At 49.4% G+C, this 12,981-nt stretch overlaps 1 protein-coding gene across 1 annotated transcript in view; it reads right to left on the reverse strand.

The window, feature by feature from the left end:
- Positions 1-12,981, reverse strand: part of USF3 (upstream transcription factor family member 3) — a 69,557-nt gene that overhangs the window by 35,696 nt on the left and 20,880 nt on the right. Inside the window, exon 3 of the mRNA XM_082246225.1 lies at positions 9,723-9,791. Within this exon, the coding sequence (XP_082102351.1) occupies positions 9,723-9,769 (47 nt within the window). The 5' untranslated portion in view covers positions 9,770-9,791. The remainder of the gene's footprint in view (positions 1-9,722; positions 9,792-12,981) is intronic.

Raw genomic sequence — 12,981 nt, forward strand, 5'->3', positions numbered from 1 at the left:
ATATATATATAATCACACACACACTGAACAAAAATTTAAACGCAACACTTTTGTTTTTGTCCCCATTTTCATGAGCTGAACTCAAAGATCTAAGACTTTTTCTATGTACACAAAAAGCTGATTTCTCTCAAATATTGTTCACAAATCTGTCTAAATCTGTGTTAGTGATCACTTCTCCTTTGCCGAGATAATCCGTCCGCCTCACAGGTGTGGCATATCAAGATGCTGATTAGACAGCATGATTATTGCACAGGTGTGCCTTAGGCTGGTCACAATAAAAAGCCACTCTAAAATGTGCAGTTTTATCACACAGCACAATGCCACAGATGTCCCAAGTTTTGATGGAGCGTGCAATTGGCATGCTGACTGCAGGAATGTCCACCAGAGCTGTTGCCCGTGAATGAAATGTTAATTTCTCTAACATAAGCCGCCTCCAAAGGCGTTTCAGAGAATTTGGCAGTACATCCAACCGGCCTCACAACCGCAGACCACGTGTAACCACACCAGCCCAGGACCTCCACATCCAGCATCTTCACCTCCAAGATGGTCTGAGACCAGCCACGCGGACATCTGCTGCAAAAATCAGTTTGCAGAAGCAAACAATTTCTGCACAAACTGTCAGAAACCGTCTCAGTGAAGCTCATCAGCATGCTCGTCATCCTCATCGGGGTCTTCACCTGACTGCAGTTCGTTGTCATAACCAACTTGAGTGAGCAAATGCTCACATTCGATGGCTTCTGGCACTTTGGAGAGGGATTCTCTTCACGGATGAATCTTGGTTTTCTTAGATCTTGGAGTTCAGCGCATGAAAAATGGGGGCAAAAACAAGTGCTGCATATATAACGGAATTTTTGTAAAATCTTACCTGTAAAATTCCTTTCTCTGAGTCCTCCGACAGTCGCCGCCTCTTCATATTCGTCACATATGGGGTATTAGACTTTGCTCCGAAGGAGTAGCTAGGCAACAGAATATGTTAACAATAAAGCTTTAACATATCCCACCCTCAAGGGGTGGTCCCCTCAGTCAATACCCTCCTACTTCCTGCAACCATATCTCAGTTTTAGTGGAATAGCAGTAGAGTACACAATCAAACCCCAAAAGAGGGGCGGGGGCGGCGACTGTCGGAGGACTCAGAGAAAGGAATTTTACAGGTAAGATTTTACAAAAATTCCGTTTTCTCTTACGTCCTCCGACAGTCGCCGCCTCTTCATATTCGTCACATATGGGGACGTCCCAAAGCAGTGCAAACATGAGGGGTGGGAAACGCATTCGCGCCGAAAGGCAACGCAGTCTCCGCATCAAAGAAGGAACCTTACCAAAGGAAGGAACCAGCTGGGCAACAGCAAAAAACAAGTGCTCAACAGGAGCAACAACCCAGGAAAAGACAAAAAAACCGGGGGATACAAAACTTATCCCAACAGCCAGGAGTCCCCAACAAGGGACCCTAGGGAACAGCCGCACTAAGAACCTTGCGGCCAAAGGAAGCATCCGCCGATGCCTGAACATCTACTTTGTAGAATTTTGTGAAAGTGTGCACGGTCAACCAAGTCGCCGCCTTACACACCTGGGCTACAGAAGCCCCATGACGACAGGCCCAAGACGTACTCAGAGATCTAGTCGAGTGCGCCTTCACAGGCACAGGGGGAACCTTCCCCTGCAAGGCATAGGCCTGTTCAATGGTCTGCCTGATCCATTTGGCGATGGTAGAGGCCGAAGCCGCCATGCCCTTCCGAGGACCCTCTGGAAGAACAAACAAGGAGTCCGTCTTTCGAAAAGACTCAGTCGACTTAAGGTAAACCCTTATCGCCCGAACAACATCCAGAGAGTGCAATCTCACCTCCTTCGGATGTTTAGGCTTCGTGCACAACGAAGGCAAGACAATATCCTCATTAAGATGGAAGTCCGAAACTCGTTTCGGAAGAAAAGAAGGATTAGGTCGCAAGACCACCTTATCCAAATGAATAACCAGGTACGGAGACTTGCAGGACAAAGCCGCCAGCTCCGACACTCTGCGAGCCGAAGTGATCGCCACCAAAAAGGCGACCTTTTTGGACAACATAGACAACGAGATCTCCCTGATCTGTTCAAAAGGAGCACGTTGTAACACAGATAGAACGAGATTCAAGTCCCAAGGGGGCAGAGGATCCCGCCTCGGGGGAACCAGATGCCGCACACCCTGAATAAAGGTGCCAACCAATGGGTTGGAAGCCACGGGACGTTGAAACAGAACGGCCAGAGCAGACACCTGACCCTTTATCGTAGCCAGCGCCAAACGCTGATCAACACCCGTTTGAAGGAAAGACAGCACACGGGACACCGAGTACGTGCGGGGTGAAAACCCCCTGGACTCACACCAGGCAAAATAGGCCTTCCAAGTACGGTAATAAACCTTCCCCGAGGAAGATTTCCTCGCATTGATTAAAGTATGGACGACCTCCGGAGAGAGACCCCTCTCCTTCAGGACCTCGGTCTCAACAGCCAGGCCGTCAAAGCCAGCGACTGTAAAGCAGGATGGTATATCGGTCCTTGAGACAGTAGATCGTCTCGAAGAGGCAGACGCCACGGGGCGTCGACCGCCAGATTCACGAGGTCTGCGTACCAGGACCGGCGAGGCCAGTCCGGTGCCACAAGAATCACCGTGCTGCGTTCCGAGTGTAACCTGCGAAGGAACCTGGACAGCAACTGAATCGGTGGAAACGCATACATCAGCCTGTACTGATGCCACGGGGCCACTAACGCGTCTGACGCGTCTGCCCGAGGGTCGCGCGTCCTTGCCACGAACCTCTTCACCTTGTTGAGGCGAGACGCGAACAGGTCCACATCTGGAAGACCCCACTTCGCGCACAACGTCTGGAAGACAGCCGGATGGAGAGACCATTCCCCCTGATCCAGGGTCTGGCGACTCAGATAGTCCGCCTGCCAGTTCTCCACTCCCGGAATGTGAACCGCCGTTATCGCCGGGACATGAGTCTCGGCCCAAGACAGAATGTCGGCCACTTCTCGAGCCGCTCGGGCACTCTTGGTGCCCCCTTGGTGGTTGATGTAGGCCACCGCCGTGGCATTGTCCGTCTGCACCCGAACCGGGCAACCCTGCAGCCGGTCCGTCCAGCGATGAAGACAGAGACTTATCGCACGCAATTCCAGAATGTTGATCGGAAGGGAAGACTCCCCCTCCGACCAAGTCCCCTGAGCGGACAGAACGCCCAGAACTCCACCCCAGCCCGACAGGCTGGCATCCGTGGTGATTACCGTCCACGAGATCGGACGAAACGACTTGCCCCCGGACACCAACGGGGACTGGAGCCACCACAGAAGGTTTTCCCTGGTGCGAAGACTCAACGAGATCTGAAGATCCAGAGATTGAGGTCGCCCGTCCCACCTGGACAGGATCTCCGCTTGGAGACCCCGCGTGTGAAACTGTGCGAAAGGAATCGCCTCGAAGGCCGAGACCATCAATCCCAGACATCTCATACACGTCCGCAGAGACGAGTTTGGAACGTCCCTGAGGGACCTGACTTCCTCCCGGAGAGTCCTGAGTTTGTCTTCCGGCAGGAAGACCTTCGCCTGCACCGAGTCCAGTATCATTCCCAGATAGGGGAGACGAACCGACGGACTCAGTGTCGACTTTGGAAAATTTATCGTCCAACCAAACTCCTGTAGAGTTTGCATCGTGACAGACAGGTCCTCCTCCAGACCCTGGCTGGTCGCAGACCGAACCAGAATGTCGTCCAGATACCCCAGGACAGAAACGCCCTGGGCCCTCAATAATGCCAGAACCGGTGCAAGCACCTTGGTGAAGACCCGCGGAGCCGAGGCGAGACCAAAGGGCAACGCCACGAACTGGTAGTGATCCTCCGCAATGGCAAATCGAAGGTACCTCTGATGACCCTCAAATATGGGGATGTGAAGGTACGCATCCTTCAAATCGATGGAGGCCATGAATTCCCCCGGAGCCAGGGCAGCCACCACCGACCGCAGGGATTCCATGCGGAACTTGCGAACCCGCACAGAGCGGTTCAGAGCCTTCAAGTCCAGAATCGGACGAACCTTGCCCTCCTTTCTGGGCACGGTGAACAGATTGGAATAAAACCCCCGAAACCTGTCCCGATGAGGCACCGGAACTACCACTCCCTGAGCCCTCAGATCCCGCACCGCCAGGTGCAGGTCCCGCAAGCGCTCTGGAGACAGTTGAAGATTTGAGGGAAAAAATCTGCTCTCCGGCCGAGAGAGAAACTCGATCTTGTAACCAGATCGAACGATTTCCAGAACCCATCTGTCCCGCACACGGGCCAACCAGGGCTGAAGAAAACCGAGCAAGCGTCCCCCCACCCCAAAACTGGGTGAGGGCGCCCCTTCAGGCCGAACTGTTATGGGCTGCAGGACCGGATTGGCCGGACTTCTGTTTACCAGACCAGGGCTTCTTCTGAGAGCCTTGACCTTTGAACGGTTTGCCCTTGTAGTGCGGCCGAAAGGCACGAAAGGACCCCTGAGGGGGCCGAAAATTAGCATGCTTCTTCCCAGAAGCCCCCTTAGCCTTGGGGAAATGGGGCAAGAGAGTGCTCTTACCCCCGGTGATCCCCTTAATCAGCACATCCAAGGACTCCCCAAAAAGGCGAGACCCATCATAAGGCAGATTGGCTAAGGTCTTACGTGAAGACTGGTCCACCGACCAACATTTCAACCAAACCAGGCGGCGAGACAACACCGCCACGCTGTGCACACGTGCAGCCAACGGAATCAGGTCCAGGTCCGCATCACACAGATACATGACACCCTGGTGGATCTGATCCACCATATCCAGGGTCGCCGGCGAGGCCGAGTCGGCCACTAGGACGCGCCTAAGCATCTGCGTCCAACTTGCGATCGCCTGGGCCGCCATGAGAGAAGCAAACAGAGCCTTAAGCATAGAACCCGTAACAGAATAAGTATGACGGGCAAGAGACTCCAATCTCCTATCCGTGGCATCACGGAAAACAGGGGAACCCTCTGCAGGAATCGCAGTGGCTTTGTTCAAAACCGCAATTGCATGATCCACTGGTGGAGGCACACACCACCTTTCATCAGTGGCAGGCGAAAAAGGATAACGCAGCTTGAATTTACTCGGTACCGCAAAAGGCTTGCGCAGATCGCGCCATTGATCCTTAACAGCGCGCTGAAAATCAGCATTGCAGGGAAAAACCTGCGGCGTCCTGCGTTTCCTCTGCGTCCCATAAGCCGCCAAGGCAGCGGGGGGACACACTTCGTCCTGCAAACGCAGCGTTTGCTTAATGGAAGCAATCAACTCATCCATGATTGCAAGCTCTTCAGGCGAGCCAGGGGGAGAATTATCAACCCCCTCAACTTCAGCCTCCACCTCAGACCCCACTAGATCAAGAGAGGAGCGGGACCCCGATAAGGAGGCCCCTGCCAGAACAGCCCCATCACCTTCACCCTCAGAATCAGAGGAAAGAGCAACTCTGGGCCTTTTAGTAGATTGAGCAGCCACCAGCATTTGCACCTGAGCAGCAAGGCCAGCCACAATAGTGGCCAAATCCCCCCCTGGGGGGGAAACAGCGGTCCCCTGGCTTTCCACCAATACTGTAGGAAATTTGCCCTCCTGAGAATCCATTGCCCCTGTAATGCCAGACAACCAAGGGTTAACTGCCCCTTTTAAGCAAGCGCGGCAAGCGCAGCCCACCGCACCACACTCAAGCACAATGAGACCCCCACAGGGAATATGCAAACTGAACACAGGCAATGGATAGCAAGAACAGAAGGATAAAACCTGAGGAGACCCTCGCCGCTGCTGCTGCCTCGATCGGTGTTCCAGGAAAGAGGAAGTGATGCTGCCAGGGCGCTTCTATGTAAGCCTATGGAGGCTACAAGAAAATGGCCGCCATGCATGTAAACCATGCGGCCGGAGCGGGTGTAGGCAAAATGGCGTCGTTTGGCGCCGAAACCGCCGCTCCACAGTGCATTAAAACACACATTACATTCCAATATCAGAATACATGTCAGATCGCCGCAGCGATCGCCGTATAGTGCCCAAACATGCCAAAAAAACATGCCCCACAGCACACAGCTTCTCACACTGACCAGACTGACACACACAGTGTCATACAGCTCCCCCCCCCCCCTTGCAGCCCACAGCATGCAGCCGAGAGATAGGGAGACAAGCAGTGTGAATAGAGGCAGGTTACACAGTCCCAGACTGACACCCCCCCAGACAGACAGGTCCCCACATAGATACACTTACCTCACATGGCGTGGGGGACCCGCACAGGCGAACAAGCCGCTGCACATGAGGCAGGGAGAGTCGCAATTCAAGACGCACAAAAAAGGGGGTTAAGAAACCGCACGGCGTCCAGTGAGGTAGCCACCTCACCAATCATCCCTGCATCGAACAGGGATGGGTCGTTCACTGTGCCAGGAGCGTTACCTGGCTGAACGCTCGATGGCAGACTGGGAAGCCACTGACCCACGACCTGCGACCAGGGGGGATCAGCCCGAGACCCAGTCCGCATGATCCTCTTCGTCCGAAGAACTAACTAACGCTGACAAAATAACAGCTAAATAAAGGTAGAGAGAAAAACTCAAACAAAATATTAAAAAGAAGAAAGAGTCTGGGACAGAAAGTCCCAGCACAGAGAGAGCCAGCCACTCCTGACAAGCTAGACATTAAAACTGAGATATGGTTGCAGGAAGTAGGAGGGTATTGACTGAGGGGACCACCCCTTGAGGGTGGGATATGTTAAAGCTTTATTGTTAACATATTCTGTTGCCTAGCTACTCCTTCGGAGCAAAGTCTAATACCCCATATGTGACGAATATGAAGAGGCGGCGACTGTCGGAGGACGTAAGAGAAAGTTTTGTTCAGTATTATATATGAAGCACCCTCCTAGATAGGTGCTAGGTAGGGAGTATAGTTTGCTCTGCCTGCTTATCAGGAGAGCGGTAGGTAAAACCTAGTTGCTCTATCTGCTTAACAGGGGAGCAGGATTTCTAGTCAGGCCTGTTGCATGTGTCTAGATGTGATTCAACTGGTCTGAGGAAGTGTCCCCACTGTATTCAATAGGAGAGCCTGTTGGACAGTGGAAAAAACCTAGCCAGTGACACACAGGCATTGTAACTGTCCAAGTGGGTTGGCACAAACAGTGGTGCATCCTGGGATATGTTATAAAGCCAAGGACACATGTGACAGGGGGTCTTTGAGCGGGAAGCCAGGTCCCAGGAGGAGGGTGACGGCTGTCTCTCCTACTGTTTGCTGTGGAAGGTGGTTACAGGCAGTCGGCCTAGTGGACCAAAAAGTGTGGCTGAACCCAGAAGTCCAGTGAAGCTGACTGTGGAGGTGAAGGCAGAGCAACTCTGGAAAAACAGTGTCCGTGAGTACAGGGGAGCTTGCCAAAGGGTCTGCCCAGGAAGGGGACCGCTCCAGTGGCTAGAGTCAGCGGACGGGTGTTAGCACACAGGCAGTGAGAGTAAAGGGGGTGCCAAGTTGTTAACCCTGAAGAGAATATTCAAACAGGAACAGTCAATTTATCTTTACTTCTGTGGCAAGGTGAAGCAGCAGCCTTGCTGCATACTACAGATCCTTGTCCTCAAGTTTGTGCATAATTCATAGTTGGAGTATCCCACTCATCCCTTCTCCCATCCCAGTTCTAAATAAAACACAAAAACCAAATCCCCTAGACTGATCATTGTCTGAGCCAAGAACTGTTACTGCCGTCAATCTACTGTCAGTTGCTAATGGTAACCCAGGGGACCCAAGAAAGTAATTTTCAGCAGCCCTCTAGAGGTCAGTGCTACTATATATTATATACACACACACACACACACACACACACTTTTTTTTTTAGGGATAGACCAATATGGTTTTTTTCAGGGCTGGCACCCTGTCTGTGGGTGGCTGGCTGTCTGGCACCCTGTGGTGGGTGGCTAGCTGGCACAGGGGCTGTGGGTGGCTGGCTTGCTGGTACAGGGCCTGTGGGTGTGGGTGGCTGGCTATGGGCTGCTGTGGGTGGGTGTATGGCTGGGATACACTCCCGCAAAACTAGTCCCGACTCCAGACGAGGCTGTTCAAGGCGAGGGAGGCGGCCTAAGAAGGCAGAATGACGTCACAAAAATATCGGCCAGTTCCAGGGCTGATACCGATATATCGGGGAAAGTGCATATCGGCCTTGCCGATAATCGGTCTATCCCTAATATAATATATATATATATATATATATATATATATATATATATATATATATATATATATATATATATATATATAGGCCGACGGGAAGAGGTTACTGTATATGCAGCCCTATGTACGCACTCCCAGCAAAGTCACTGGCAGGCATCAATGCATAATAATTGCCGATGCATACGTTCAATCAGGAGCTTTCTGATCATGTGACCACTGTAACAGCAAATCGCAGCAGTCACATGATCTGAATGCCCGCCTCTGCCTCCCGACATCTACAAGTTCTTAAAGGGCCAGGAGGTGGCAGTGACGGGAAAGGGTTAAAGCTTGCCCTGTTGGGCCTTTATTTATTTGACACAATCTCACCCTTTATTTTTTGCATCAGAAAGTAATTGTGTGCCCTAAAATGAACTTTAAAGTATTTTTTAGCCAAAAAAGATAGGTTTGATAAATCCTTGTGCCAATGTCTTGTGACCGTTTGCAGCTACCATGTTTTTTTTTCCAGAGTTTCTGTGTTTGAAAAATTAATAAATGTTTGTAGGGTTTTTTTTTTTTTATCCAATCTTTAGCATTTAAATGTGTATTTCAGAAGAAAAAGAAAAGAAGAAAAAGAAAACTTTTTTTGGCTCAGAATTTCCGCTATTTAGAACATTTTGAGGTGCTTTTGCTGCACGTGGGGGTGGGAATGTTGTAATAAAATTAGGTACATCCTGAAGTTCAGCTCGTCTTTCTTCCCAAAACATTTCTTAGCACGTTTTTTTACCTAAGCACTCTGGTTCTGTAGCCTCATAACTATACAATATATCTGCAGTATGGGAACATCTAAGGCACTGTTGCCCGTCACTGCTCGTCTCACGAGATTTGGAGGGGAGATTGGGGGAGGTCACTACTGTGTTGCTGACTGTTCTCCAAGATAAAGGCTTTGATATCAGGAAGCAAAGCCATGCTTCTATCAATATGGCCGCCTCCACATAGACACAGAGCAGAAACACACATGGTAAGCCAGCAATTGAGCTGCAGGGAGACCATGGGAAATATTGGAGACTACTCCTTTGTCCCCCTGCTTGTCTCATTTTGAACACAGTTTTAAAAACACTGCAAACCCATTTGAATTGGGTCACAAAGTTTTAAGTTGATCCAGGAAATATCAGATTTGACTCTCGGGGGGGATCAGGAAGGAATTTTTTTCCCCTGCTGTAGCAAATTGGGATCATGCTTTGCTGGGGGTTTTTTCGCCTTCCTCTGGATCAACTGCGAGTATAGGATTGTGTATATGGGATTGTATGGTTGGGTTTTCATTACTGTTTTTTATTGGTTGAGCCAGATGGACTTGTGTCATTTTTCAACCTGACTAACTATGTAACATAGGAAAACTGCCATGGAGGTGTGGGGGGGGGGTTGCTTTAGCAGACTCTTCCAGGGGGGAGGTAATATTTTATAAAACCACAGCAAGTCATCAATCAAGGTCATATTTCATCCTCATCACTTCGATCTCAAAATCTCAATATAAAAACACCCAGCCTAATTTTTCACATTATAAGAACTCCATTCTTACCTATGCTTGGCTTTATTAGGGTTTGCACTCTGAGTCATCTCCGGCATGCTTAAATCCAGAGGATGCTTTCTGAAGAAACAAGGAAAAATCAAGAAATGTCATTCAGTCACACACTATTAAACATTTTTATAACGCCGACATGTTCCGGAGCGCTGTGCAAAACACTGAGCCAGTCGCATTAGTCTCTGCACCAGAGGAGCTTACACTCTATTTTTTTTATATATGTAAATGTTTATACTATGTTGGTAAGATTTTTAATAAACAAAAATGTACACTCTAATGTCCCACCAGTCACATACGATTATTATTATACATTTATATAGCTCTGACATATACCACAGTGCTGTACAGAGAACACTGAGCCAGTCACATCAGTCTCTGCACCAGAGGAGCTTACACTCTTTAACCTCCCTGGCGGTCCGATTATGTCAGGATTTCTGTGCTAAAAGCGGTACATTGTTTTGCAAGGAAATCTGTGGTTTTATATTTTAAAACTCACCTTCCCCTGCGATCCCTCGCCGTCCTCCAGCCATCCTCCCAGCTGTTGACGGCACCTGTCTTCTGGTTCCCTTCCCTGCGAGCGGTGCAAAGCAGGGGAAGGAAACGGCGGCAACTTCAAAAATGTAAATACAGAAATGACACGATGCTGTGATCCTAACGGATTACACTGTATCATCCCATTTCACCACAGGATTTCACCTGGTGACTTTTCCAGTTCTTTGTGCCTGGAAAATTGAGAACAACCATGGCGTCCAAAAAGCGTTTTTTTTTTTTTTTTTTACGCAAACGTGCTTTTAGACAAACTGGAAAACAGCGACAGCGAAACTGAGTTACTTGAAGAACCGAGCGATAGCGATTTGTGGGAAAACTCATCATAAGGTACGGAAAGTGATGACAGCGACGATTCGGATGTCTCTTTCTGGCACATCACTCCATTGGAAATTCTGAATCATTTGATTTACTTTCCAAATTCCACAAGCTCCACAATTCCTATATAGGATATATTACAACAGCAGACCGTCCTCTCTCAGCGGGGAGCAATCGCGGGTGCCCGGCAGCAATTGCGGCTGCTGGTTCCATGGATCGGCATACTCGCTGCCTAGTGGGGGCGGGAGCGCGGCCCCAGCACCACGTGCGTGACTGACGTAGGGCTATGTCGTTTCGCGCAGCCGAGCCAGCCTGCTGCAGTAATACTGTGATGGGCAGTCGGCAAGTGGTTAATGAGTGAAATAAGTATTTGATCCCTTATCAATCAGCAAGATTTCTGGCTCCCAGGTGTCTTCTATACAGGTAAGGAGCTGAGATTAGGAGCACTCTCTTAAAGAGCCGCTGGTCCGATGGATCGGCATCCTCGCTGCCTAATGGGGGGCGAGAGCGCGCAGCCACCGACACACGCTCGCCTTCAGGAGCGCTCCTGTGAACCAACATACCCCTATGTCCATTCTCGCAGCCGAGCCAGCCTGCCCCAGTAGAACTGTGGCAGGCAGTCGGTAAGTGGTTAATTACACTTTAATGGCGCCCACAGTCACGCACTATTATTATTATACATTTAGCTCTGACATATACCGCAGTGTTGTACAGAGAACACTGAGCCAGTCACATCAGTCTCTGTACCAGAGGAGCTTACACTCTAATGTCCCCCCACAGTCACACGCTATTATTATTATACATTTACAGTGGGTACGGAAAGTATTCAGACCCCCTTAAATTTTTCACTCTTTGTTATATTGCAGCCATTTGCTAAAATCATTTAAGTTCATTCTTCTTACTCATGAATGTACACATAGCACCCCATACTGACAGAAAAACACAGAATTGTTGACATTGTTGCAGATTTATTAAAAAAGAAAAACTGAAATATCACATGGTCCTAAGTATTCAGACCCTTTGCTGTGACACTCATATATTTAACTCAGGTGCTTTCCATTTCTTCTGATCATCCTTGAGATGGTTCTACACCTTCATTTGAGTCCAGCTGTGTTTGATTATACTGATTGGACTTGATTAGGAAAGCCACACACCTGTCTATATAAGACCTTCCAGATCACAATGCATGTCAGAGCAAATGAGAATCATGAGGTCAAAGGAACTGCCTAAAAGAGCTCAGAGACAGAATTGTGGCAAGGCACAGATCTGGCCAAGGTTACAAAAAGATTTCTGCTGCACTTAAGGTTCCTAAGAGCACAGTGGCCTCCATAATCCTCAAATGGAAGACGTTTGGGACGACCAGAACCCTTCCTAGAGCTGGCCGTCTGGCCAAACTGAGCTATCGGGGGAGAAGAGCCTTGGTGAGAGAGGTAAAGAAGAACCCAAAGATCACTGTGGCTGAGCTCCAGAGATGCAGTCAGGAGATGGGAGAAAGTTGTAGAAAGTCAACCATCACTGCAGCCCTCCACCAGTCGGGGCTTTATGGCAGAGTGGCCCGACGGAAGCCTCTCCTCAGTGTAAGACACATGAAAGCCCGCATGGAGTTTGCTAAAAAACACCTGAAGGACTCCAAGATGGTGAGAAATAAGATTCTCTGGTCTGATGAGACCAAAATAGAACTTTTTGGCTTTAATTCTAAGCGGTATGTGTGAAGAAAACCAGGCACTGCTCATCACCTGTCCAATACAGTCCCAACAGTGAAGCATGGTGGTGGCAGCATCATGCTGTAGGGGTGTTTTTCAGCTGCAGGGACAGGACGACTGGTTGCAATCGAGGGAAAGATGAATGCGGCCAAGTACAGGGATATCCTGGACAAAAACCTTCTCCAGAGTGCTCTGGACCTCAGACTGGGCCGAAGGTTTACCTTCCAACAAGACAATGACCCTAAGCACACAGCTAAAATAACGAAGGAGTGGCTTCACAACAACTCCGTGACTGTTCTTGAATGGCCCAGCCAGAGACTTGACTTAAACCCAATTGAGCATCTCTGGAGAGACCTAAAAATGGCTGTCCACCAATATTTACCATCCAACCTGACAGAACTGGAGAGGATCTGCAAGGAGGAATGGCAGAGGATCCCCAAATCCAGGTGTGAAAGACTTGTTGCATCTTTCCCAAAAAGACTCCTGGCTGTATTAGATCAAAAGGGGGCTTCTACTAAATACTGAGCAAAGGGTCTGAATACTTAGGACCATGTGATATTTCAGTTTTTCTTTTTTAATAAATCTGCAACAATGTCAACAATTCTGTGTTTTTCTGTCAGTATGGGGTGCTATGTGTACATTCATGAGGAAGAAGAATGAACTTAAATGATTTTAGCAAATGGCTGCAA

Source organism: Pelophylax lessonae, assembly GCF_965119305.1.
Source record: "Pelophylax lessonae genome assembly, chromosome: 2".
NCBI classification, from domain to species: Eukaryota; Metazoa; Chordata; class Amphibia; order Anura; family Ranidae; genus Pelophylax; species Pelophylax lessonae.